The following is a 23,549-nucleotide window of genomic DNA, read 5'->3' as shown; positions in this document are numbered from 1 at the left end:
ATGTATATGTATGATACGTGAATAACAGGGCCAAGCCTAAAAATTGTTTGCAGTTTGACTAATTTCTGCTTTTGTATATTCATGGCCATTTCCATATTGAGTAAATAGGTTATTTCTCCTGAAGATCGTGTGATGTGTAAATAGGCAGTAAATGAATTGTTTTGTTTTTTGGCAAATAGGCTTTTAGTAGCTTTATTATCTATATTCTATGTTCATTATTCTGAAGACTTCCTTCAGATAAAGGTCTTATTGCGAGCTTTCATTGAAGGTGCATTAAAAGTTTTTTTATGAATTTACACATTCAATCACATATTCACCAAAGGTGAGAAGTGGTCGATTGTCAATTTGCTTCTTTTTGTAGAAAATGACAACGTTCATTTTATTCGGATGAGGTATTATATGGTTTCTATGTGCAGTTTCATGAAGACGAACCAACTTAATCTGAACTCCAGCTGAAACGGACTCTATTGTACATCAACGAGATAAACAAGTTGATATTTTCTGTATAATGAAAAAAACACTTCTCTTACAAAATACCCCACCCAAATAGTAGATATACCCTCAATGTTGTCTCAATTCTGCAGCTATTTTCACCTAATTATCATAATCAATTTGACTGAGGTAAAAAGAAATAAAACGAGAAAAAAGAGAGATTAATCAGCAGAGTCTACGAAATTTCAAAAGAAAACGTTTACAAGATTAGGTTGAAAGAATGTCGGGTTAGCAGGTTTGCCCTGTAAATATTAATAGCATCGTAAAACATGCTAACAAATTTGATTGCTGAATAACAATTAGAGTTCTTCAAAACCATCTTCATCGTCATTGTCATCATCATCATCATCATGTTCTTCGTCGTTGTCATCATCATCATCATCAGTTTCATTGATGGCATAATCATCGTCATCATCATCAATGTCATATTCAGTTCTCCTTGAAAATGCGACATTCGCCAGAAATTCACAGCTTGTAGACGTGATAGACGAAGGGACTTCCTTACCAAATTTTTCGTAGGTAGTTTTTTCAAATAAAATTTGGTTTCCAATAATTAGCATGTGCTTGTTTAGGACACCTCTTAGACCCAATGAATATGCGCTTCTGCTCCTAGATAGTTCTTCCACCTTTTTCTTCAACATTTCTATTGTTTTTAACTTTGACGTCAATAGAAGTTCGCATTCTGCATAAAGAAAGCCTTGTTCTTCATCGCATCTTTTTTCCAACTCATAAAGCTCGATAATTCGGCGTTTGGCAGCAAAAGGTATTTTGTCTCTAAGAGAGGTCAAAGTAGCTTCGAATTTTTGATAAAGATTCGAATTTGGATCTCTTGCTTCCTCGAATGAAACTTCTTCAACGGACAGCAAAATATGTTCCTTAAGCAACGATAGTTGGGCATTGTATTTTGATATTTCGAGCTTTAGTCGCTTTGTGTATTGGCCTACCCGTCGTGCAAGACGGATTGCTTGTTTCTGTCCCTCTATGAAAGGAAGGCATAAAAAATTAGGATAGCAATATTTATTGGTGCATTACTAAGAGAAAAAATGATACTTAATTGGTGCAGAAAATGTAAGGCAGCATTATCATATTTTCCAGTATCTGGAAGAACTATAATATCTTCTTCTTAAACAAAAAATTTAGCTATTAAACAGCATCGGGAAACACATTTCTCAGCTAGCACTTGTAAAACATAGCGCAAAGTAAGGAAAACAAAACAATTGATTGTAATATCTTTGTATGACACAAAAATTTAGCTGGAAGCAATAACTTGGTCATTCACATTTGAAGTTACCTAGGAAACAGATTCTTAGAATATTACATGAATTTTTGACAGCATTAAGTATTGCCAGTAATATTTTATTAGTATCATCTGTTATATCATTATCAAAATATCGTAGCAGTGTTTCTTATTCATGAAGTAGAGAAAAAGATAAAAGGTTTTTCACGAACGCGAATATCTTTCTTTTAGCATTAATTGCAGATGACGCTCAACAGCGATTGAGCGAAGGTTTTGAAGAAACATGTCCCTCTTTTCGACTTGAATATCTTGCATCGTGGTAATCAACTTTGGATTGTTTGCTTTCCAACGAATTGATATTCCTCTTTGTTTTTCAATTTGTTTGAGTTTGTCATCAACTCTGTAATAAAAGAGACAAATCAAAGTAAATGTAATTAGAAATATAGAAAAATAATGCAGTGCTGTAATTAATACGTCAAGACAACATATATTTTAAAATATTATTTACCCTTTTGCCTTTGAAACCAGTTGCGAAGGACTTGAATCATTGAACGAATCAGCTGCTGCTATGTCACATGTCCCTAGCGTGTTCCTGTGTTAAAATAGAATATTAGTTTTGGCATCTGGCCCCTTCGAGGCATGTCATAAGTAAAATATTCATTTCATGCTGTACAAATCATGATCATTCCAATAATCTGAGAGGCCTATTATGATGAAATTAATAAATAAATTGAGTTTTTGGATTGTTTTTTAATCTATCCACCCTACAAGGTAAAGAAATCGTATAAAGAATGGAGAAAAGAATCGGAAACAAAACCAACAAAAGACGTTTTGTATTGCAAGTAAATAATTCTCAGGTACTTGTATCATTTTTATACCCTCAAATGTCAGACAAGCCTTTTATGAAGGAATAAAATCTGTCTATTAACCTGATAGGTTCAAAGAATTCGACGCGAAAATTGTGAAATAGCTTCAGATGCACTATTTTGCATAATAATTCATAGAAACTTACAATAATTGCATGTGTTCCCAAAGTAGTTGCGCATACTTCTGCTCCCAAGAGGAAGTAGATTTGGCAATGGCTAAATGACATAAAAAAGTTATGATAAATTTCTATATATTCATTAACAGAATTGGTTTGGTTGCAATGCCCTTTAAGTGGCACTTTTATTAATGCTAGATATGTTTTTGATTCCTGGAAATTTAGATCAAGCTATATGAGGCCTAGCCACAAGTACAACCTAAAAATGGACGAACCAGAAGATTAAAAACCATGGAAGCTTTAGCAAACTCTTACAGTTGGTATAAAATAAACATAAAATATAAATGTTTAAAAATATAAACACTTTAGCAAACTCATTTATATTTTGAGCGTTTGAATTTGTTATAAAAATATATAAAATATAAATGTAAAAATGCAGTGCAAAGACGAATACAGCAAATCAACTAACTTTTATTACTGTTAACTAGAGCAAGTTCTTCTTCTTTCCACTTAGAGATGGTTGACTCAGTCAATGGTTTGGCATCAGTTAAAGAAATTAACAATAAATTAAAATACAGCCAAGATTAGTTATGATGAAATTTTGAAAGCATGGACATGAGAAACTCATTTCCTTTTCTGCTTTCCATCAATAAGAATAAGAATAAACATTGCAATTTTTATTGCCAAAACAAGAAAGCACACCTGGCAATGCGGATATGATTTTGTTCTTTTCCATTGATGATTTCATTTTCAAAGTCTCTGCCTTCAATAGCCCATGGGAGAGATATCTGCCTGTTGGTTGTAAATGCTATTCATTAACTGTTATTGAATTGGATACATTAAATGAAAACAAAATTGCTATTTAACCAAAAAATATTTCAACATTATAGGTGGTCACTGGCTACTGTTCTCAATGGGGTCGCTCAAGTTCCATGTGCTGTTAAAATGGGCAGACATGTTTTAACATGGCAGAAAACTCAAAGTTTTTGCAACAGAAAATTTTGTCACACATCCCCATGCCCCATCACAATGACAGCCCTGCTAACATTGCATTCAAACATTAAAAAACAAAAACATTACAAAGATACGACCTTGACTTCTGGAAATTCTCCTTGCATAGTGTAGAAGGGCCTCTGAAAGGATATCTGTTCGACGACTTGGGGTCATTTCTTTTGTCATGAAGCAAAATCTTCTGAGGTATGACCAGAGACGTTCTATACCTTCACCATCTGTTAGACCAAAACCTTCATTGCGACGTGGTGAATATAAAACCTCAAAGAAAATATCCATTTGTAATAAAAAGCATTATTATACTGTTCCATGTTAAAAAGCTGCCAAAAATAACCGATCCTGAGCAACTAGAATGTATGTGCAGTACATGTGACAATTAGAAAAAATTTGTTTCTTACTTGGCACTTTGAAACATGAACATAAGCATGAAACAAAGGAATTCCAAACTCTATTCGTTCTGTTAAACCTTCTAACCCATAACTGGCAGAGTGCACCTTTTCAAAAAAGAACAGATTTAAATTCCTTTTGATGTAAAATTTGCCGGAACAAAGATCTATATTTCTTCAAGCAAATTTTATAACATGAGCAGTAAAAAAATTCAATGCAAGCAAGTAGTCTCAGGCTGTTTTGAGTTAAAATTGGAAAGGATAATGTTGAGCATTTAGATCAGAATCTAATAATACAAACACAATGTGGATTTTACTAAAGTAATTACCTCAAGGTGTCTTTTTAGAATACATGCAATATCATACATGCACTTTAATTTGACATTCCCAGAGTCCATATATGGCTCCACCATTCTTTTCAATTCATAAACAGCATAGGCAATACTGAAATGACAAATGCATTGAAATGAGTCCCAGAAGCTTGAGATGATTATAATTGAAAAAAACCTTCAATTTCTTGACAAGCTTGACAACTTTTGTTCTACATATAACAAGAGATTTTTACTTAAGTTTTGATAGTGAAGGAAAAAAGACTATAAATTTACATGCAACCAAAACAAAATAAATGTTGGATAATCCAAAAATTCAGTTTTACATAATGTGGAAGATATTTGGTTATTCCTGGAATCAAAAATAAAAACTGTTTGCATTTCAATCACTTGATAACCTTATTTAATAAGATGGTTTGAATATTTTACCGCTCTCCGTGTTTGAGGCTTATGAATCCCTTTGGGAAACCATGTCTACAAATTCTACCAAACACAGCTTTCTCATCGTAACGCTTATTCTTTCCCTTTGATCTCAAAGATGTCTCAATCTCCCCAGCTTTGTACTGATTACAAGTCTACGGAAACAAAAAAAGCACAGAAAATTACAGTACTGAATTACAATATTGTATGGTTTAGATCAAGCCTAATTCTTGGAAGTAATATTAATTCTTTCAAACATTCCCAGAGAGGAAACAATGTAAAATCTATAGAAATATACAGAAATATACTGACTCAAGGTGATTCTTTCAGGATAAATGATAGACTATGATTGTTGAATAGATCTAAAAGTTTAAATATGACATCTTTTGCATATAAATGTGCTTTAAATGACCAAGTTAAAATGTTTTAGTTGAGTTAAACTTTGGTCTAAAATCATTCCCATTGATCCATTCAAAATTACTGGTCATTTGATGAAAAGCTGTACCAACATTCCAGGATACTAACATTTTCTGTCTTTTTCAACACTGCTGTGTGCTTTTCAATAAAGTTGTCAACATCTGCTTGATCTGCAAACATATCACAACCAAATCTAGGTTCATTAACACTTGACCCTGCACTCTTCTTTCTTGGGAAGCCGAAACATGCATCCATCATTTCTATGATTGTTCCACTTTCTCCGGGCTATAAAAATACATAAGATATAACATATTTGTTTATTTTCAGTCTGATCTACAGCCTGAGTAATGTCAGAAAGAATCTTGAAGTGTCTAACATAATTGCTTGATTCAAAACCACTTTTAAATTAAGTATAAAAAGAAAAATTTTTTACATTACATACATCCTATTCAGTCCATTTTGAAGATCAAATTTTGAATAAATAAAAAGGGTTCTGGCTATTTCCTTCTTTGTTGAGAATAAAATGAGAAACAGAAGAATGACTCTAATGAAGTATTACTTACTGATGGACATAAGACACATTTGTCATTCTGAATCCCCATAGAGTACAGAAACAATCTTAAAAATAAGGAACATTAATTTTTCATGACTGCATGTAAATAATCTCTACAATGGAACAAATAAAAACAAATAATTTCATGCAAATCATCCACATTAATTTTATCATTCCCTTTAATCAGCATCAAACTGGCTGACATTTTGCAATTTCATGGAATTTTCAAAAATAAAGGCAGCCTTCACTGACACTATCAACAATAATAATAAGAATGTATCATATAGACAAGGAAATAATAGAATTGCATAATATAGACAAACTGTAAATAAACAAGATAAGCATCTCACAAGAATAATGTAGTAATTCTAACCTGAATTCGTCAAACGCTGGACCATTTAGAATCCTGTATATATTGGTGGCCTAAAAATTGATAAACTTACAAGATAAACTAAATAATGTATAGATTAAAATCCACTAAACATTAGGGAACAATGTTGATTGATATTGACGTTGGCTTCCACTTTGTTTATATTATGCACCAGCACTTCAAGCTCTGATAGGTTCCAAGACGGTAGAGAGTTCTATTAATCAAATTGTTACCATTGTTTTTTGACAGACTTTATCATTTTTTTTCTCTGTAACATACAAACATACATTTTTTTGCAACATACAAACTTCTGGAATACCATACTAAAAATTCATGCAGTTAAGTGTCATAGAGAAGAAGTAAAATCAAAATTAGAAATCACTTACATATGTAGGCAGCAAAGGATTTTGAAGCAATTTTATGGCAGCACATAGCTTATCCAAAGAAGACTGACATTCAAAGAGTAATGTCATCAATAACTGTAGTAATCTGAAATCAAATGCAGTCTGGGGTCTATCACCTGTGCTTGGCCAGAACCCCATTGATACAAGAGTTTCAGCTTCACTTTGGCATTTGCAAAATGCTACCCTTTTCAAATGTTGTCTTCCTACAAAACAATTAGAGACTTAGATGTCTACTCATTACAGACTGCAGCCCTATTATTACCAATGGTTGATTATGTCATGATTTCACAATAATTGAACATTTCAAAGAAATTTGATTGAAAGAAAGATTGTGCTTGCACATGCATCTACTAATACTAAAATTCCTATTATGCTAACAAGCCAAGGCAATAGATTCCCACCACACCACACCACAGTTCAAACCCTGTTTCCGCCTGAAGGACAGAAAGGATTTTCCCTAGGAAGATTTTAATCAAAGCTAGGAGATTGATCTGGACCGTTAATAGTAGTACATCTTTTTTGGTGTCTTGATTTGCGATATATTTGTATAAATTCTTAAGATTATTGATCATTTATAAAATTTTATGAATTGAATATTTCATAAAAGAATATACCTTGGGAATCAACAAAAACCATCTGTTTGACATAGTTTGCTGTACTGCACAATTTGTGTCCAGGTGGCTCTAATATAAAATTGTTGGCAAATAGTGGCACAAATGCTCCATCCTATAACAAAATATAGCCTAAATTGAAAGTTAATTTTGTACAATCAAATAATTAAACAGGTAGCAATTTATTCAGGAGGTGCACCCCAGTTCTTCAATACAGTTATCCAAAACATTTCTGTATGTTGATTTTTAGAGACGAGGCAAGGGTCATTTACCATATATTCACCATACAATATTTTGGGATATTTACAGATCTGCTTTTACCAGTGAACATGAAAATCGATCAAAGCTGACGTTCCTTGGATTCCTCTATCACCAGGCAAGAACTTCAGAAGAGTATCATCACCGATTGGTACCAAATTTTGCACTAAATGGATGACTTTGAATATTTAAAAACCTAAATATTGATGTTCGTAATCAGGTTTCTTAGGCATCTAAATTATTATGAAATTACCTTCCATAGTTCAAGAATATGGAACAAGTTCTTGTTCTTGTGCGTAGCCGTAGCACAGTCAATACAAAAATTTTGCTGCCAGCCACAATCTTCGCACCTACATACAGCCTTCCGAGGTTCAGTAGGGTTGGTATCAAGGCAAACAACACAGAAAGCGTCAGTTGCTAGATACTGCTGACTCAAAAAGGCCAACTTCAACTTCTCTCTTATACTCTCCCAGCAAGTTTCCTCGCGCAATTTTCTTGCTTTGTAGAGATTACTCCCTTCATTTGACTGATCCAGTACCAGTTCAGAATCATGGTGTACATTTCTACAGTAATTGGCCGGTGATAAGGCTGATCTTGATGGGGTGACTTCTGGGGTGACACAAGAAGTTCCATTGCGGCCTGGACATTCAGCATCTTCTAAATTATGATCACTTTTATTCAAGCTTATTGTGTAGTGTCTTCGCTTCTTTATACCGCCGATATTTAACGTATATTTATGACTAAATTTTTTAAATTTCTTTCGTGATGGTGCCATCATCTAGTCTGTTGGAAACCATCTGGTCGTACACCAAGCGCCAAGCAAAACAAAAAGTAAAAAATGCTTAGGTCGTTGTCCTGGCAACGCCGCAACCGCCGTGCTTGCGCCTTTAGAAAACAGGAGATGATTTAGACAATAGACTCTAATCTATATTCTAAAGCAACAGATGGTAAATCGAACCATATTTCAAAGATACAATCTTGGATCTAAATTTTAGAATTGTAGATTAACGCTATTTAGATCATGCGGACCCGGTGATGATTTTTCCTTGTGGTGATGTCATAGTGTAGGTGATTTTTAGGCCATAGCAGATACAAAAATATGCTTCACTTTCAACCCTTTATAGAATGTTCGCCTTGCATTATATCCCCAAGAAAAGACTTGGTTTATCCTCCATTCCAAAGTCAAATTCAGGCAATGTTGTAATCGGATACTTTAAACCAAGTATTTGTGGCTCCCAAACCGAAGTATTTGTCGAGTGTTTCGTAGAAAATGTGTACAAAGAATCATAAAATAAAACAAGTTTCCTATACCAGGCAAAGTCAAGTGCATAAAAACGTAAGTATGGAAAATAATGGAATTGCCAACCCACTCCTTGTAAAAGCCCCCTAACAAATAAGCCCCCAACCTAGAAGTAAATTTTTTTAATAAGCATCCACCCTCATAAGCCCCCACTCTATCATGCAAATTTCCTTGGTTTAATAAGCCTCAACATTTTTGCTTTCTTGTTTCTTGTACTTCAACTTGAATCTTTATCTCCTCCGTCCAAAAAAGGAAAAATCAAACCAAACGTTTTCTGTTATCGTGCTAACACTTACAAAAAGCAAACAGTAACAAAATAACAGAAAGCTCAACAAGGTTGTTGATAATATACACCCTGAGCAAGTTTGATCCCATTTCATGGCTTTGTCATCACGAATTTAGATTAGCCAAAAAGAGAGTTTTCAATGACTTCTAAAACTTTTGGTTGACTTTAAGACTTTTACTTCGTGGACCTCAACAAAAACGAGGCTGTGATAGTTAACGATAACGTGAAAACTGTTAAACAATGTACTGCCTTTGCAAGTACAACAAAAATTAACAAAAATATTAAAATTATGATTATGAGAATATCAAAGTTAAATTTAAATAGAATATAAAAAATCAGCCTTTTGAATGTGACTTTGTGAGTGAAATTATGGGCTTTGAGCAACCACCCCCTTGTGAATTTTCAAGATGACTGCGTCTTTTTGCAGAACACGTTTTGAAAGGCAATAAAATTGCAGGATCTTACCACTTGTTTAAGCAACGGCAAATCGAAAAAGCTGCTTTAAGTTATTAATGTTCTCTATCGAAAAACGATCAATTTGTTAACCGTACAAGCCTCTTTTTAAAACAATATTTGGAATTTTATTTCCCCCTAGAAAAATTAAAAGTCGGCGTAATAACATTATCACCCCGTCATCAACCTTACATATATCGCACCTGTTGGTAAAATTAATGATATTAAAATGAAGTAGACTCGTTGACTCCTATTTTCTATTTCTGGCAGTTTTTATATATCTGTCACTTTCACGAATCCTTTCTGTCTTCGTTTGATTCATAAAAATAGCTTTACTTTGTACGTTAAGGACTTCTTTTATTAGCTTGTTTGATATTTTTAGGAATAAACCACGTCATCGAGGACGAGGGGCAAATCACTCTTAAAAAATCTCATACAATTTTTGTCGAAATCTTATTATTTCATCTGAAAATCCCTGGAAATCCTTTTGTTTTCTTGAAAATCCCGCAGCAAGAATGAACTGCCCCTCGATATAGGGCATGCGGCTCAAATGCTCGCTGATGTCCTTTTGAGCAAATGGCTTATTAACTATGACTTTGTTGTTATCTGATCAATTTTTAGCTTCTTACATCCTTCATCACCCTGCATTTCACATCATTCCTCCTGAGAATATCTATAAAAAAATGAAATAAATGAAATTTTGTTAAATATAAATGAATGTACCTTAACCCTCAATCCTCTTTGAATTGAAGGGGAAGGAAGTCCATCTTACTATCCACATTTTTCAACAAAATCCTGATAATGTGATGAAAATATACTTGATCGTATAGCCAGTCTTCACTGTGGTATAGCATTCATTTACCGTCATTTAAATATGACCGGGACGAGTATTCCTGCACGACTCGATTGAGCTGAGTTCCATATTTGGCTACATCTGTATGATACGGTATTAAATCCATATATTTTGTAATGTTGTTCCGCTGTTTTGAATTGAGAGTTTCTTAAGTAATATGGGCATTCATTTATGGAAAATATTTCATCCATAAAAGGTGGATTCAAACCGTTAAATGTTTTGTAAATTTCTATCGCAAGATATTGTAATCTTTTCTTATGAGAAGTTATTGTTTTATTCTTTATTAAAAGTTGTTGAAAAGTTGATTCATAATCACCATGAGCTATTCTTATTGCTCTTTCATGAGTCCGGTTTATCCGGTTATTACTTTTTCTACTGCAAAACATCCAAGTAAGAGGACAATAATTTAAATATGATATTATTAAAGTTTTCATTAAAAGAATTCGCTTAGATTTGTCCATGTACGAAGCAATCCTGGCTGAAGCGTTTACCTTTTTCCCGGCTTCTATCTAAAATACTTCAATTTGTTCTTCTAATCTAAGTTGATGGTCTAGTGTTACTCCCAAAAGTTTAACATTCTTACTTTCTATTATAGTAGAACCATTTATTTGAATTTTAGATTCCTCTTAATTGGATCGATTGGCTTTAAATGTTATAAGCTTGCTTTTATCGCCATTGAGCACCATACAATTTTCATAAAACCATTTATTAAGAATAGCGGCTTCCGATTCTAAGTCGTCAGTTAGTTCATTCATATCAGTACTTGACAGCCAAATTGTATTATCATCTGCATAGTTGCATAAATTGCTTTTGTTCAAATGCAGAAAAATACCATTTATGTAAATATTGAAAAGCAACGGGCCTAAGACTGATCCTTCAGGAACTCCTTGCTTTCTTTCCACCCAATCACTAAAATTTGGGTATTTTTACTCATTGTACTCTTTTATCTAGATAATTATACATAAATTCCATTGCGTTGTCGCTAAAGCCATAAGATTTCAATTTGGCTAGTAGAAGTATATGGGGTAAACAATCAAATGCTTTTGATAAATCCATAAGCACTGCACCAGCCACATCTTTTTCATCCAGGCACTTTTTCAGACCTTCAATAAGTCGTAATAAAGCGTGTCGTGTGCTATAACCTTTTCTGAATTCACAAAGCAAAGGGGACAGTTTAACAATGTTGTAATTGTAGATTTGATTGAACATTATTCTCTCAAATACCTTTGAAGCTGAGGGGAGCACATTTATTGGTCTACAATTCTCTTTAATAGTTGAATCTCCTTTTTTGAAAATAGGGCACACATTAGCCATTTTCATAAGAAAAGGAAAAGAATTTATTAGAAAGAGATCGATTGAATATTTCAGCTAGTGGTTCAGAGAAAATGCCTATTGCCATTTTAAGAACTTTAGGGGTGATATTATCGGCTCCTGTTGATTTGTCTTTCTCTAGGTTGTAAATTTTCTCTCTTACCTCCTTGGAAGTTACATTTTCAAAGTTAAACTTAGGAAATTGATCAAACGTTTTTCTTCATATTCTAGGGTGGTTTTCAAAGCATTTCAATTGATCTAATAGTGACGAGGCTGTCCTTTCGTCAGACGTCTGTTGCACATTATCAGATAAAGGTCGGGCTATATTGAGGCTTTTAGTAATATTTACAAGTGATTATTCAACGTTTGTGCTACTATTTTGCTGTCAGACAGGATTTTATCGTTCTCTATCAGTATGATTTTATTTGCTTTTGCACTTTATCGTTTAAGAAAGGCTGGATAGTTTTCCAGAATTTTTTATTATCCTTGACGAGTTTTACATCTAAATATCGAAATATCTTCTTTTAGTGCGTCTAATTAATTTAACATATTTATTTCTGACTATTTGTAATCCTCCCTGTTAGAGACTGTTTTGTTTTTGTTGAACTCTCTTTTTGCCTTAGATCTCAGCATTATCAATTTTCTTATATCTTTATTCATTAAAGGCGCATTATTTGCTCTCACTAATTTTTTCTTCGGAGGGGCATGTTTATCAAGAATAGAATTCATAGCTTGATTGAAAACGTCGTACGTTGCATTATCTTTAGGTATTTTAGCTAAATTAAATAGAAAATCCTCGGTAAATTGATCGGTAGAAAACGTTTTATAGCATCTGTATGAAATAGAAGTGGGTTCAGATTTTACGAATTCAGTTTTTAGTACAGTATAGGTTAGTTTATGTTGGTCAGACAAACCTGTCTCATATGTATCTGTATTTATATAGCTGTATTTCTTGTTTGTTAAGATCAAGTCAAAGCATTTTGGCGGATCACTTTTGTATGTTGGCTCTTTCATCAGATTATAAAGATCATGGTTTTTCATAAAATTTTCTATGCTAGAAGAACCAGGTTTCATATTAAAGTCCTCAAGTATTAGAATTCTTTCATAGCTTCGTGAATAAAAATCCAACAATTTACCTAATTCATCAAAAAATAGATGCCATTTTGGTTTGGAGGGTGATAGATTCCAATAATTATCCATTTTTGTTTTTTAAAATTTACTTCAACAGAAAAAGTTTCAATATCATTTGCTGGGTTGAGATTTCTTAGTTCTTTAGCTGGAATATTTTCATTCACATAAAGTAGTAATCCTCCAGCTCCAATTTTTTGTCGCGTCTAAAGGGCTTCCTAAACCCTTCAGCTGAATACTGAGATGTCGGGAAATATTCGTCTATCTTTGTTTCTGAGATAAGAAAAATATCTAATTTTCCTTTTATTAGTTCCATAATACAATTTATGTTAAGGTACCCTACAAATGTCTTTTTAGGGTTTTTTACTCTTATTGAACTGAAATTAGTTACTTCATTTAAAGCGCTATCTATTACATCGACAGAGCTCTGTTTGTTTTTAATTTCATCATGCTCTCCTTGCTCCTTGGGTTATCAATGAATGATTAGTTTTTGATTATAAGGGCATGAAGGCTCAATCATGGTTAAACTGTGCATTATCTTACCCACTTTTCATGTTTACTGCAGTGGTGGCGCTAGGTTTCCTCCGACAAAGGGGCTAGCACTTCCGACGGAGGGGCTAATTTTTTTAGAGAACGATAGGGCTAGGGGGCGACAAGGAATTGTAAGGGTACTGGAGACCGAAGGCGAGCGTTGCGAGCCGAAAATTCGGGGGGTCCGGGGGTACTCCCCCGGGAAAATTTTGGTGGCTACACCCATTAGATTGGCTAAAAATGCTATCAAAATGGTGTAATCGTGTTTTTTACTACGTTTTTTGACATATTACTAAGGGCACGTTTGCCCCCTCCCTTGCCCCTCCTAGCAAAGGGCAGGAGGGGCGCTTGCCCCCCCGCGCCCCCCTTCTCCGGCGTCCCTGGAAATTTTTTTTGAAAGCTGCCTCTAGATAAGCTTAAAACTACTCTAAATCTTTACAACTCATCAAACGTTGCCAATTCAAGTAGGGCCTATCTTTGGAAAGTATGAATTTAAATAAAAAGCAACCAACTGAACTTAAGGATCTATTTCCGCCAAAACTTAAAAAATTCGCTCCGACAAAAAAAATTCAAGCATAATTTATCTTCCGACGGAGGGGCTAGCCTCCTCCGACGGGGGGGCTGTAGCCCCCCCTGCCCCCCCTCTGGCGCCACCACTGGTTTACTGCAGATGATAAATTATGTTTCTCGCAAGAAGTATGTTCCCTTGTCTGTTTAGATGGAGTCTGCTACCGTTGAAGCTATCAATAGTAATGTTATTGTTGTTTATATAATCCTGTTTATATTCTCGGCATAGCTTGTAGTCCTTGTTCACTTGATTGTTATATCCTCTCATTATGATAGAACTGATGTACATACGTGTACACTGACTGCTTTATTGAATTTCGTTGAAGTTTTTCCGGTAGTTGTCTATTGTTTTAGATTTTGATGCAATATCGTTAGTGCCAAAATGTACTATGATTTCATCAGAGTTTCTTGTAAAGATAGATTTAACATAGTGTATAGCATCTTCGGATGTCGCTCCAGGTGTCGAGCGGGTCTTTATAGATTCATTCTTGACATTCTATGGCCTTCTAGGTTTTTAATCATAGAGTCACCTATTATGTAAACCAGCAGTTTTCTTTTCTGTGAGATTGCAGTGTCTTTCGTGTTTGATAAAGTATGAGATTGGATGCTGTGTTATTCCGGGTTGAATAAGGTTTTATTTTGATATGAGATATGTATAGGATTGACTTTCTTTTGTGACTTTGCTAAGGATTGCAGATGATTTGAGTTTGTTATAGATTTATAGAATATTGAATAGAATGGTTCAGAGTATGATTTTGGAGAAGGCTTTTTTATGTGAATTGGGCAATTTGGAATTGGGCTTGTCGAGTTTTGGTTTGCATTTGTGGATTGTATTTATATTGAGATGGAAAATGAATGGGTGCCTGTGATGTAGTTCTTCTTATAGTTAAGTCCTTTCCATATTGATATATTCCTAAACATAAAGTAGATACAGTTTTCAAATGCAACAGCTAACTCACGAGGATATAGAGAGCTACAACTCACAAATGAAACAATCGAAGCCTTAATGAATCTCCAGTAATTTAAATGCACGACAAGCAATGGGCACGTCGTCTTAAAAAATACACTTAATGCGCATATGAGAACTCACGCGCTGGTATATCTACCAATTCTTGCCAGGTAGGAATCTAAGCAGTAGCGCTAAATATACTAAAGCCCTCGACGCAGTTTTTAAGACGTACATTGGTCAGTGGTGGCGCTAGGTTTCCTCCGACAAAGGGGCTAGCACTTCCGACGGAGGGGCTAATTTTTTTAGAGAACGATAGGGCTAGGGGGCGACAAGGAATTGTAAGGGTACTGGAGACCGAAGGCGAGCGTTGCGAGCCGAAAATTCGGGGGGTCCGGGGGTACTCCCCCGGGAAAATTTTGGTGGCTACACCCATTAGATTGGCTAAAAATGCTATCAAAATGGTGTAATCGTGTTTTTTACTACGTTTTTTGACATATTACTAAGGGCACGTTTGCCCCCTCCCTTGCCCCTCCTAGCAAAGGGCAGGAGGGGCGCTTGCCCCCCCGCGCCCCCCTTCTCCGGCGTCCCTGGAAATTTTTTTTGAAAGCTGCCTCTAGATAAGCTTAAAACTACTCTAAATCTTTACAACTCATCAAACGTTGCCAATTCAAGTAGGGCCTATCTTTGGAAAGTATGAATTTAAATAAAAAGCAACCAACTGAACTTAAGGATCTATTTCCGCCAAAACTTAAAAAATTCGCTCCGACAAAAAAAATTCAAGCATAATTTATCTTCCGACGGAGGGGCTAGCCTCCTCCGACGGGGGGGCTGTAGCCCCCCCTGCCCCCCCTCTGGCGCCACCACTGACATTGGTACGGGTAAAGTGGTTTTACTTACGTTAACGATATATGAGACTTAAAGGGTTTGATAAATAACAATACAATAGAATTTGTTTATATAACTTATACTCATATAAATGAAAAACAAGGAGGCTGAATATGGATTTATTATTTCAAACTATATGTTGCTAACAATTCAAACCTATTTAAGGTATTAAACACTAACAAAATTACAAGCAGTGTTTACCTGCACAAGGAAAGTCCATAAGGAAATGAAGAGAGTATAAACTTTTTGCCTTGACGAATAAATCTATTTCTACTTTCAATCCGTTTTTTAGGGCAACACTATTCAATAAAGTTAACATTTGGTGACCGATTTAGCATTTGGTGATCTATTTTCCAGAATCGTCGACATAGCCAGTCACCGACTTGAAGCGCGCTGAGAAACGACATCGGTGTTGAGCGCAACCATCTGCATACCTGGAACAGTTTGCTGTCGTGAACCATGCACAAATATGTTTCCTCTTTGACGGCTTTGAGTAAGATTTCCATCACTGGCACAGGAGAAAATTGCATGGAACAAGGATCTTCTTGCCGCGCCGATCCTCTCCAAAACCGGACGAAAGTCGCGATGCCGCGCTCCATAGATGAAAACGTTTACAGCGGCATTCGAAGTTTGAAAGAGATACAGTACTGTATTGACACTGCGAAGCCACGCGAAAACTTGCGCGTTGATGCTTGCTCCGTCCACTTGCAAAGCAATGTAAAAGCAAAGTTGAAAAGCATCGAGCGGAATCGTGCAGACGCTGAAAACCACCAGCATTAAACGCAGCATTCGACGCGTGCTGTTTACATGATCAAGTCTATTGGCCATTTTCGTGCCCATGTAGCCATGTTTTGCCAGATTGTTTGAATTTGTGACTAGTGCCGTGCCTATCTTGCGTCCTGTGATCCCTATAATCGTTGTCGACACGATGTCGCGAATGAACATGGTAAAAGCGTAGGACAACGTATAGAGGTTTTTGTGGCCTACTGGATTACACATTTGCTTTGACGAACCTTCGACTGAATGAAGCTCCAATGCGTGAAATTTAGGCCCGGCTAGCAGAGTCCCAAGGAACACAAATGAGATCACGCACACGATCGTACGCGATTTCGTAATGCCGTTTCGAGCAAATGGTTTCGAAATTACGCGATATCTATCGACAGACATGAGCATTAGAATACATTGCGAAATAGTTACATTGATAGGCAAAACTGACAGCAGAACTTTGCATCCTACCATTCCGAAATCCCATCTTTGGAAATTTGTAAGTGTTCCGTATGCGAACATCGCAGGCACAACAATGACACAAACAAGGTCACTTACGCTGAGTGATATCAGCATTAGGTCGTACGCCGTCGCAGGCCCTTTCTTTACGAACCTAAGAATGGCGATCGTAAACAAGTTGCCGCAAACACCTATCACAAAGAGGAGAAACATGCAAACTAAAGCGAATATATCGAGCGGAGCCGTCGCATTGCCGCTATTCCTGGCGAAAGTCAATGTCGTATTGGTATTGGACATTGTTGTTGGCGAAACAAACATTGCGGTTGTCGACGTCAAGCTAGCAAAGGTAGTGCTTGTATCATTCATGTTTCGACCTTCTTATTTTCTATATCAAGGCCACAATGCCGTCGTCGATATTACGAATTCGAGGTCATCCGTCCATCATGTTACGGCATCGAAAGGTGCTCGAAAAGTAAACATGTAAAAAGAAGTCAGTACCTTGCATATGTTTAAAGATCCTCCTTCTTGACTGTGGGTGGTTCAATTATCGCACCTAGGGGTTAGAATTGGAATGGTTTTTAAATGTATTTGATTTGTGATAGGTATTTAAGGGTGAACAGGTTCTAGAATGGTATTCACATGCTATCGGTAGTTTTTTTGTGGACAATTACCAAAACGCTTTTTAGTCTAATATTCACCCATATTTTTAGCAGAGAGGCTGCTTACAATCGCTTCATAATTGCCTGCCCCTTTCGTTCCTATTGCTAGTGATTTTAGTCTCATTGATAAAATTTCTATACATTATCCAAAAGGATAATCGAATGACACAACTGCAAAAGAATCTCTCAAAGCATGAAAAAATTTGTCAAGGGGATTTTTCTCTTTTTATAAAGACTAGTAAACTTTTGATTAAGGTAGGCCGATCTCAATTTTCCAAGAACTTTGTGTCTGCACTGTTCTTTTGTTCTTGGGGTGTAAGCTAGAGAACTTCAGATGTAAGAAAAATTTCTTACTGCAGGCAACATTGTAATAGATGTTAAAAATAAAACAGATATTGCTTTAGAGTCAAACAAAAACTTGCCGTGTGCTATGTTTTCGTTATTTCGTTCCATCTTCAGACGTTCCTTTTCACAACATTAACAACAGATAAATCCGGTCATAAAAGATTTTTAGCTTCTTAGCGACATTTGAATCAAGGTTAAGAAAATATCAGTTTCTTATCAGTTGCATTTCAACATTGTCAATCTCTTGAACAGAAATTCGGTCCTCTGTGCCACCTGAATTGTTTCTAGACATTTCATTATTTCTTTAGATCAATACGAAGGCTGTTACTGAGTTTTCTAAATTTCTGTGTTCTTTTTCTGCAGTATCTTGTAAATGGGTTTTTGTCATAAAACGTGTGCCTCAGCCCCAGTTTGTTTTGAGCTCGTTTCTTGTTTTGACTTGTTTTGAGGCTTGAGGCTCTTACGAGTTCCCTTAAAAAAGGGTTCTTTCTTTGAAGTGATTAATTTTTTTTAACATACCAACTAGTGGGTCTCTTCAACATACATCCAGCCCCAGTGTCCTTCCATTACTTTTAACAATAGGTTATTGTCCTTCTTTTCATATAAACAGAGACTTACCCCCCCTCCCCCTCCCCTTCTCTCAGCTCATTTCTCTTCGAAAAATTAATGAGGTAATAAGGTGGGTAAGCAACAAACTGGAACAGCTCGATCTCCAAAATTATACTAACAAGACTAAAATTTAAGATCTAGCAAAGACACAGTAAAAACGAATCACAAAGCTGTAGTTGTATTTCCTTCCAGTTTGGAATTTGCACATTCATGAATTCTTCTAAAAAAATATCTTTCTCACAAACAATATACTCAGCTTTATCAAAGTTACCTGTTTAAATCAATGTGCTTATCAATCTCTTGCATTCCATCAGCCGTGAGTTTTTAAAATGTCATCATTCTTGAGCAGCAGAGTTTGATCAAGTCATATGTAGTAGCAGTTTTTGAGCAAATCAATATCATGGTAAATGATCACCTTCAGCAGGATGTCGCTCACTGTTTCATCCTTGAATCGCTGCAATCGCGTCTTATATAGCATCACCATAACCTCGGCTTGCTCCTTCTTAAACATGTTATTTCTAGAAATGCATCGGTTTTCATTAAAGTCTTCGTTAACAGCCGGGTTGCATGAAATCAAAGCCACATTGTCACGATAATGTCAAAGCAAAATTTGATACATTATCTTCTAAAATTATTTTTTTAATTATCTGTACACTTCAAAATTGCATAACGGTGGCAACATAAATATCAAGATGATTTGTAATTTTAATACAAACGATGACCACGAAACTCACTCAAAACCTTGCTGATAAGAAAAATTGTTTTATAGAGATCAGAGAAAGGCCGGTTTTAATGAAATCTAAGAAATGATTAATTCTCAAGGCTTAAAGCAGTTCTTTTTGCTTCCACAAGGATTAGAACAAATAGTTTATTTTTGATAACAAAATGCTAATTTTAAGCTTTCTTCAACAACCAAAGATAATTTTTATCTTCTAGTAAAATCGATTTCCCATCAACTTGATCACTGACCTAGCCATTCGGTTAACTTGCATGAAATATACAGCATTTATTGCAAGGAAAAATTCTACAACGATAAAGAGTGTTGACAAAGCTTTGAGGTTCTTAGCTCGAGCAACCTGCTTACATTCAGGAGTGCATTGTTAAACGATACAATGCTCAATAAACGGCCTATCCTAACGCATCAAATGTCAAGAAATGGTTGCTTTTTAACTTGTATTGAGTATCGTACACCATACGAGGGACCATTCATTATCCAGGGCTGACAAGCAAAGTCATAGAAAGCATTTTAAAAATGGGTTAGGGCACGTGTAGGCACAAAGGGGCCACCTCCGTGTTTGGCAAATAGGTGCTTTACTTCTGTTTCTGAAAACCAGGAGCAGGAGCCCCCTTGTGCCTCCGTTCTCTACGTCTTTGCTCATAAATGGTCGATAGTTCTTGGTGCTTTTGTAACATCACGCTTTAGCACATTAAAGATACTCATTTCTTTGAATCTGGTAGGCAGGTGTAATAAGTGAATGTCTTCTCAGGCACATCTTCCTGGTGTTGTCTTGAACATACGAGCTTTGATTAAGTTATTTTATTTTGTCTAATTTCGAACCGTCTCCCTTTTCTGGTTTCGAAACTTTTTAAATTTTCGAAACATGAAGGATAGGCGGGCAGTGACAATAGAGTTTTAAAATGTGACGTCTTAAACATATATTTTTAGAGCTTTTCAATTTGAATCATAAATCCTGATAGAAAACCACGAATTACCTCTAAACATACAAAATCAGTCTAATATGTTTCAAATTGGGTGAGGTATGTCCAACGAACGATTTTAATATTTTGGGAGGTCGCTACAGACAGTGCCGTCGGAATGAAATTCATATTGGGGGGGGGGGGGCTGTCCGTTGTTTTCCATCTCATTCAGTGCACTGTTATAAAGGAAACATACTACAGTTTGACAATTATTTGGGGGCTCCAGCCCCCAAAGCCCCCCGGTTCCGACGGGCCTGACAGATTTCTGCTGATTTGGCATGGTTCATCAAGTTTAGAACAGCTCTAGGTCTGATGACTTCTCTACTTGGTTTATAAATGTAGTAAGGCCTTCAATTCGGTTCTTAATGAACTGAAACATACTTAGACACCTTGACAGTTTAAGTCAAGATAAAGACTTTAGCTGCGATTACTTGTACCTCTAATCTATGCAGGCAAGTCGGGTCACTTGGAGGGACAAGGGCGGCCAAATGCGCCCATGCCTGGTCCCGGTCGAATTAGACCCCTAGGGCCTTTTTTCATATTTCTAGATGAGGGGGGGAAGGGCAATTTGAGGATTTACGGTATGTGTAAATGAAGTTACTTTATGTGACGTAAATTGCTCTATACACTATAAGTAAAAGTTGAAATCAATCAGATTAGAACCCAGATTCAATGTAACCCAGATTTGGGTTTATCTAGATTTTTCACTTCTCGACAACCAAAAACCTTATTGCATAAGACCCCGTTTACACTGTCCCGGGACAATTTTGTACCGTTACGGTTCGCAAGTGTTTACACTGTCGCGGTTCCAAATTGTTCCGTTTAGCCGTTCCGTTTACACTGTACCGGTACGACCTTAATTTAATGGTAGAACATTGTTTAGAAGAAGCTGTATTTAGTCAACCAAGGCTTTTATTTTGCCGCTGTAGTCAACAATCGAATTTTTATTGTGAGTTAAAATGGAGCGGAAAGCCGATTAAAACTTTACTTGGACGAAAGACAAGGTGGCTTTAATTTTCAGTGTTATTTTAGACTACAAAACTGCCAAGTCCAATCAAGGCTTGGACTGGGAAACACTACAAGCCTTTTCTGTGGTCGTCTTTTCTTCAGAATTTCCTTTTCTTCAGAATTTGAGAACGTAGTTACGCCACAATCAAAGCCTCGATTACCTGAAACAGCCATACAAAAGACCTCTTTGTGAATCCGTGACAAAATCGTCTCGGATAGGTGTTTACACTGTCCCGTTCAAAAACGGAACCGTGACGGTACAAAATTCGTTCGCTTTCAAAGCAGGGTCAAAACTGTTCCGGATAGCAGAGCAAAATCGTCACGGTTCCACAGTGCTAGTGTAAACGCAAGGGCGAACCGCGACAGTTTTGTCACGGTTCCAAACTTGCACGGGACAGTGTAAACGGGGTCTAAGCCGTAACCGACCGGAAACTGTAATGAAAACGAAACTAAAATACTTACCAATTCTCCGACGACGGTTTTGTAAATATGACAATTATATTCCTTCAAAGACATCCCTTGCTACGAACACGTGGACATAAACTGCAAACGCTCTTTTCACATTGAGTCTTTTTGCACACTCTCTATAAACACAAAGTTAATGGGCACTGGCCAAGATGATTATTGCCCGAAGGAAGATTCAGGCAGTTTCCAATTCTTGATTGAGGAATTCGCAACTCATGCCTCGTTTATTTAAAAGAATAGCCTGCTTTACATGCGAGAGCGCGGAATTCATTCATCTTGTCAATTTGCATCTTACCCATGCCATTGACGATGGTGCCATCTTAAAACCCCAAGGGTACGCGAAGCAGTAAACATGAGAGCTAAATATAGTCGATAAAGACTGCGCGGGTTCACAATGGGAAAGGTTGCTAGATTGATTAATGCCAGCAGGCAAGACATGTGACCAGTTTATGCTAAAACGTAAAGAATGCGTTCAAATTGAATTTTTAACAAATGGAATACAAATGCTCACAGGGGGCTATTTCATATGGAAAATAATCTGGTGACTTCACAATTACGGTACAGAGTTATTCGGACGTATGATCAAAAACAGCCGACATGGCAACGAAACAGCCAAGAGCATTCAAATATATGACTTGATCAGACCGATTCAACTCATGCCAGAAGCTTATGACATGATGCTACGGAATGAAAGCTTGGATGGGCTGATTTTTGTCTTTGAAAAAATGTGAGTCAGCATAGTTTTGAATCGAATTTCGTCCATATCAGTAGAAAAAACAACAGAAAAAGAGCACGGTTTCCAGAACTCTTAAATGGAACATTTGATTTTAGAAAGAAATATGGTATTTTCTATGCATTGTTAGCATTAGCAAAGTACGAAAGCAGAATCAATTGTTTCAACAGGGTTTTTTGACCTTCAAGATCGAGGAGGCTGTTCTCTTTAAGGGGCAGTTTTGTTTCGTATGTTTGAAGGTAACTTGTTTTATCCTTTCTTTGGGTTGTGCGTCCAGAATCAAACTGGCACGTGAATTTATTAACCACGGAACTTTTTTGGGTGGTAGGAACGCAATACTTTTGAACGAATGGAAGGGCTCTCCTAGTGCTGTAAACAATACGAGGATTAATAGAAAAGAAGCATTTTGTGATGGCTTGTTTATTTCACAAGGAACTCGGACTTTCAAACCGAAAGAAAGTATTACAAATCCATGGCATTTTAAAGTAAACTTGGCAATATTGTGGACCAAACAATTGGTCAATAGAAAACTTGCAATTTCTTCCTAGTGTAAGAAGAAGTGGCATATAAAAACCTTGCTAATACTATGTTGTAAATTCTGTGCGATTTTCAAAGCCATTTTCAAATTTTGCACCGCTAAAAAACTGTGAAGATAAAAATCTTCGAGCCCTCTTAATTACTGCATGCTCGTTAAAAAGATGTGAATTGGTTTAACTAAACAGCAGTTTACAACAGCACTGGCAAGCAAAGAGCAGACTGGAATAGTTGAAAATATTATATGTAAACCAGTTTTAGGAATAAGGGAACAATTTATCAAACTGCGAAGAGATATATACTCATGGGGCAGTTGCATGGCTGCATTCCATTGAGAAGACGCAATTAGATTAATTCTAAAAAATTAGAAATACCAAGCCCAGGGGCCACTCCTAGCTAAAACACGCATGACGCATAAATAGGGGCTCATCTTGACTTCAATTTCTTTAGTGGGTGCTTCAAGTTTGCCTTTATGGGAAGAAGGAAGATTAACACACTTCTAGAGTTGTCTAGAAACAAAAGAATAGATAACAACGAATAA

At 36.1% G+C, this 23,549-nt stretch overlaps 2 protein-coding genes across 2 annotated transcripts; both read right to left on the bottom strand.

Annotated features, from left to right (window-relative positions):
* Positions 1–653: 653 nt before the first annotated feature.
* Positions 654–8,500, bottom strand: LOC135696194 (uncharacterized). Its single transcript, XM_065215508.2, has 15 exons — positions 7,724–8,500; positions 7,216–7,327; positions 6,584–6,804; positions 6,201–6,250; positions 5,838–5,892; positions 5,383–5,559; positions 4,867–5,012; positions 4,438–4,552; positions 4,121–4,216; positions 3,803–3,983; positions 3,414–3,503; positions 2,742–2,811; positions 2,238–2,321; positions 1,942–2,129; positions 654–1,471 (listed from the first exon to the last, which is right to left on the bottom strand). Exons 1-15 carry the CDS (start codon positions 8,246–8,248, stop codon positions 792–794), a joined length of 2,790 nt encoding a protein of 929 aa, XP_065071580.2. The 5' UTR covers positions 8,249–8,500; the 3' UTR covers positions 654–791.
* Positions 8,501–15,796: 7,296 nt separating this feature from the next.
* LOC135691666 (C5a anaphylatoxin chemotactic receptor 1) lies at positions 15,797–23,103 on the bottom strand. Its single transcript, XM_065209603.2, has 3 exons — positions 21,739–23,103; positions 18,842–19,088; positions 15,797–17,510 (listed from the first exon to the last, which is right to left on the bottom strand). Exon 3 carries the CDS (start codon positions 17,321–17,323, stop codon positions 16,109–16,111), a length of 1,215 nt encoding a protein of 404 aa, XP_065065675.2. The 5' UTR covers positions 17,324–17,510; positions 18,842–19,088; positions 21,739–23,103; the 3' UTR covers positions 15,797–16,108.
* Between the last annotated feature and the right edge of the window lie 446 nt (positions 23,104–23,549).

Source organism: Rhopilema esculentum, chromosome 13 (assembly GCF_057945365.1).
Source record: "Rhopilema esculentum isolate cy_ngs chromosome 13, ASM5794536v1, whole genome shotgun sequence".
Classification (NCBI taxonomy): Eukaryota; Metazoa; Cnidaria; class Scyphozoa; order Rhizostomeae; family Rhizostomatidae; genus Rhopilema; species Rhopilema esculentum.
This window is presented reverse-complemented; position numbering and strand designations above follow the sequence as displayed.